The sequence below is a fragment of the Caenorhabditis briggsae genome (genome assembly GCF_000004555.2).
Source record: "Caenorhabditis briggsae complete genome, chrV, whole genome shotgun sequence".
Taxonomy (NCBI): Eukaryota; Metazoa; Nematoda; class Chromadorea; order Rhabditida; family Rhabditidae; genus Caenorhabditis; species Caenorhabditis briggsae.
In genome coordinates, this window is record NC_013488.2 from 15,889,560 (window position 1) to 15,894,122 (window position 4,563).

At 37.4% G+C, this 4,563-nt stretch overlaps 2 protein-coding genes across 2 annotated transcripts in view; one reads left to right on the top strand and one right to left on the bottom strand.

The window, feature by feature from the left end:
* Window positions 1–1,640: 1,640 nt before the first annotated feature.
* Window positions 1,641–3,547, bottom strand: CBG05000 (the record flags this gene model as incomplete). The annotated part of the gene is made up of 4 exons (XM_045238276.1): window positions 1,641–2,448; window positions 2,494–2,767; window positions 3,289–3,395; window positions 3,486–3,547. The coding sequence occupies 4 exons, from the start codon at window positions 3,545–3,547 to the stop codon at window positions 1,641–1,643; spliced, it is 1,251 nt and encodes a 416-aa protein (XP_045092814.1).
* A 546-nt stretch (window positions 3,548–4,093) lies between these two features.
* The window catches only part of CBG05001, a gene marked incomplete at both ends in the record, with an annotated part of 2,659 nt that continues 2,189 nt past the window's right edge, over window positions 4,094–4,563 (top strand). The window contains one exon of the mRNA XM_045238277.1: window positions 4,094–4,332. Within this exon, the coding sequence (XP_045092815.1) occupies window positions 4,094–4,332 (239 nt within the window). The remainder of the gene's footprint in view (window positions 4,333–4,563) is intronic.

The following is a 4,563-nucleotide window of genomic DNA, read 5'->3' on the forward strand; positions in this document are numbered from 1 at the left end:
TGAGCATGTAGAGGGGACATGGAATTGACATTTGAACGTTTATTTTTTCAAAAATCTCTCGTAAATGAACGGTGAGCTATATATTTGAGATAATAGTTGTGCATTATGACATGAAAGGAATCGGATGAACATAGTCTCCCGAAGGTGTTTTTTCGAAAATCGACATTTTTTGATTTCATACGATCGGACCATTCGGACACTTCCCATTCTAGTAATACTCTTCGCCAAGATAGGATATAGGTGTTATTGAGTTTTTTGTAGCCTCAACCTAGTTCTATAAGATGCAGTTTAGTTTGAAACTCCATCTGCTGTCTGTACAAAGTTATGGCTTTTCGAATAGACTTGACCCACTTTTTCTGAAAAATTATAAAAAGTTTTGCGATTCTGCTATAACTGCGCATCGCCCGCTTATATTATCCGTTTTGTGCTAGTCCGGGGAAGGGACATTTTTTGCCACCAATATCTAAGAAAAAGCGAGAGGACACTTCGGGTACATCCCTTGTCAGTGTAATTCTGAACGGATAATTGGTGTTGGTAAGATTAAATCGAAATCTCACGTGTAGTTGTTCAACTGTCCACCTAACTTCCTCATCAATGCGGAGTTCTTCTCTTGCTTCTACTTTATTTAACTTGTTTTTTGAATAAATTAAACGGACCCACTTCTCCGTGATCTCATAATCTCCGTCAAGAACAAATTCAGTCGTCAAACGCCTGAATGCTTGCTGCTGAAAACTACGATATTTTCACATGTTGAAGAACTTGAGAATTTTGTTTTTTTTCCACCATTTCCCAGCATTCTTTCATTTTTTCAAACTCGCATGTTCGAGAGGCCATTCACGTTACGGATAGGATGGGTTTTCCTTGGAGAGTAATTTTTTAAGAGTATAATGGAACATTTTTCAATTAAAGTTTAAAAAATGTTCAATTTTTTTCTACGCTGTTCTTCCCTTTTATACAAATTTGAGTGATAACTGATAAGTATGGTGTAACCGTGGAGAAGCGAAAGTTTATTGCATAGTAGGACTAAAAACCAATTACGGGTCATTAAAGGTGGGGGGACATGAAAAAAATAATGTTCTCGAAATTCCGTTCAAAGATGCCCCTCGAGGAGTTGAACTTGTGAGGGCGAGGATTGAGGGTGCGGCGCCGCTACCGACTGAGCCACGCGGGCAAAGAGAAAGCGCACGCCCGATTGCATACATAAAGGCGAGGACGACAGCTGTACGCAGAGTGACATTAAGCGTTGTACACCGTGACGGTAGAATGCATACTCTAGCTACAAAAAAACTACGAAAAATATCCTGTCCCCCCACCTTTAAAATTGACTGATAAAAATTTCTTTTCTTTTTGCTCCGTTGTAATTTTACTCCATCAATGGGTTTTGCTTTGATAAGAGCAAAGAATTGCGTTAAAACGTTGAAAGGATGTTTCACGAGAAACGTACAGCTTTTATGAGGAATAAAAATTTTTGACACAGAAAACATTGGCACCGTTTTACAAAATTTTAGTAGATACAATCATTATGGTTAATAATTACAGCATTTTTGCAGCAAACAATTATAAAGTGTGATCTTCATACAACACAATTTGAAGAAAAACAGTCAACAAACGAATAAGATTTAAAAAGCAAAATTCAAAAATTAGCACGGATATTTCACTGTATTGCCACTTTCAGAAGCACAGTATTCTCCAAAATCAATACTATCCAAAAGGTTAGTACTTCCATCATCCATATCCACTGATCGGATCCAAATTCCTCCCAATTTCTTGGAGTTGACATAGTCGAGTTTTGCTTCAACACTCTTTTTATCTTCAAACGTGGAAATCCACTTCTCGTTTTGGTTCCAAACATAAGAACTTTTAGTTGCCTCATCCCATGAAGCCTCTGAAAACTTGATGCCAGATTCTTCAGATTGTCTTCGAGATGCCCAAATTGTTCCTTGCACTTTTCCGGATTTCACCTCGGCTTTCCGGAACACCTCGCTCTTGGTTGGCTCCAATGCGTCCCCTACATTCTCCCATATTCTAACATCAAACGGAACCACGATATTCAACTTCTTTGGATCTTTCAGCTTACAGACATAATATTGCATCGTGTAATCCACAGTGAAATTTTCTCTTGGGTGTACTCCATAATACAATGGAGCAGCTGGTCCAGTTTTCTCACCCCATGGCCCATAGAAATCCATTGAGAAGACGTTGATAAAATCCACATTGTTGATCATCTCCTCCAAATTGAATCCCACTGGCCAGTATCCAGGTATCCCAGCTGGAGCAGAAGTTACAGATAGTATGAGATCCGAGTTTTCGGCTAACATGGTTTCTCGGAGGATTTTGACAAATTTCGAGTAATTATCGTTGTCTGAAGCAGTCGGCCACTTCCAAAACAAATCGACGCCATCAATTTGAGCAATTACGAGAAAATCGACAATGTTGTAAGCGAGTGATCTGGAAAAATGAAAAATCTTGACAAGCTTTTTTTGGGATTCTTACTTGCGAGATTTTTCAGTTTGCAAAAGCTCTGAGAAAAACCGATTTCCACCAAGAGAAATCATTACTTTTGTGTCTTCTCCAGATAATTGTTTCATTGATTCTAGTCGATTTTTCACATCGATGTTTTTGAATTCAATCGTTCCAGAAGAGGTCAAATATTCACTGGTCAAAACTGCATGCGTCAATTTTTTGAGCTGGTTTTCAGTGATTCCGAGATTTGGGGAGTCAGAGAAATATCCAATGATTCGTTTGGCACATTTTTGATCTTCTGGAACTGAAAACATTTGGGTGATATGAGGAAGTTTTGATACGTACGATTAGATGAAGATGTAGCTGTGGTTGGTACTGTAGTAGTGGTTGTGGGTACTGTATCTGTGGGTTCTGTTGTTGTTGTAGGTACTGTAGTTATTGTGGTAGGTACTGCAGTAGTGGTTTTCTTTTCTATGGTGAGTACTGTTCTCGTTTCGATAGGAATAATGGTGATCGTTGTGAAAGGTACAGTACTTGTAAGTTCCAAGTTTATTACCGGTTTAGTTGTAGTGGTTGTGGTAGGTACTGTAGTTGTAGTAAAAGGTACTGTAGTAGTTGTAGTAGGAAGAACTGTGCTAGGCTCAGTTGTAGTGGTTACTGTAGTTGTAGTCAAGATTGTTGTGGTAGTGTCTGTGGAAATTGTAGTTGTTGTTGTTGTTGGTACTGTGATTGTGCTAGGTTCAGTTGTTGTTGCAGGTAATGCAGATACAGTACTCTCCACAGCTACAGTAGTCGTTATGGGAGTGTTCGGATGATTTATCACACCTTTTATGTGGAGCAGCACAATGGATAATGTGATCGTGAGAACTCCGGAGATAATCATTCCATAAAGAAAAATTGTGATAATTTTTGAACGTTTTTCGGAGAGGAATCTGAAAAAAAACAGGCGTCGTCTTTCCAAAAAATTTAATAGTTCAAAATTTAAAATTCTTGAAACATCTTTAAACGTTTGAATAACCAACCTTGAATTCTTTTCCAATAGTGGATCCTCTGCTGGAGTCCGATTCATTCGAGGCGGAAGCATTTTTGAGATGTTTCAGAATTTTTTCCGAATGAACAAAAGTAATTCAGATGCCGGTACGACTCTATTTTGCTTTTAAAGCAACGAATTCCTTATTTCCTCAGCCCAGAACAACAAAAACAACCGGTTTTTGGAGACGTTATCATGTTGGGAATTAGTCATCGTTTGCGGTCATATCTATTTTTTGGGAGTTGATACGAAATATATTGCTCATTGTAAAACCAAATCAATTCATAAAAGGACAAACATTTAACAATACATATTCTATTTTTCTGGGTTTGAAATTTTTCAAAGAAAAATTTGAATTAAGCGTTTTTAAAAGTTGAAAAAAAAAGAATTTTTATAATTGGATTACGGTAGAATTTCTATGTTGTCATAAATAGAAAAATGACATTTCTGCCAGATAACATTTCTGAAAATGTCAAACCTAACCGACAATCATAATTTCAGATAATTATTAGTTTCAAACCTCAACTTCCTTCTGTTTTCTCTAAATCTCAAAAACAAATCTCACACATTTCCCTCAAGGAAGCTCACACAAACCACAGAATGGTCATCTTGGAAATTTTCGAAGATTCGAAAAGTGTTCAAACCTTCAAAATGAAAACTATCACCAATCCAGCATCTTGTTCATTCAAGTTCCTGGACACTTCTAATCTAGTTTTGATATTCCGGCTGGTCCCATTTTTCAGTATTCCGTCGTATTTGCTGGCATGGTTATTGGTATCCAGGAACAAGACAAAAGTGGTACAACCTGTGAAAAAACATTATTTGAGACAAATGGCAATGTGAGTTTGGGTTCACTACGAATTCGAGATTTCAGGTTTTTCAATAATTTTTTGAATGTGTTCTTGTAATCTAATTTCTCTAGAGTACCGTTAAAAATATCTGTAATAGAAGGACCCTCTAATGGGGTTATTCAGGGAGTCGGCAAAAAAGGAAAAAAAAACTCCGCGAAAACTCGGAGAGTGTTCCAATCTGGCTGAAACTTTGCGGAAACTGGAAAAAACTATAGGAAA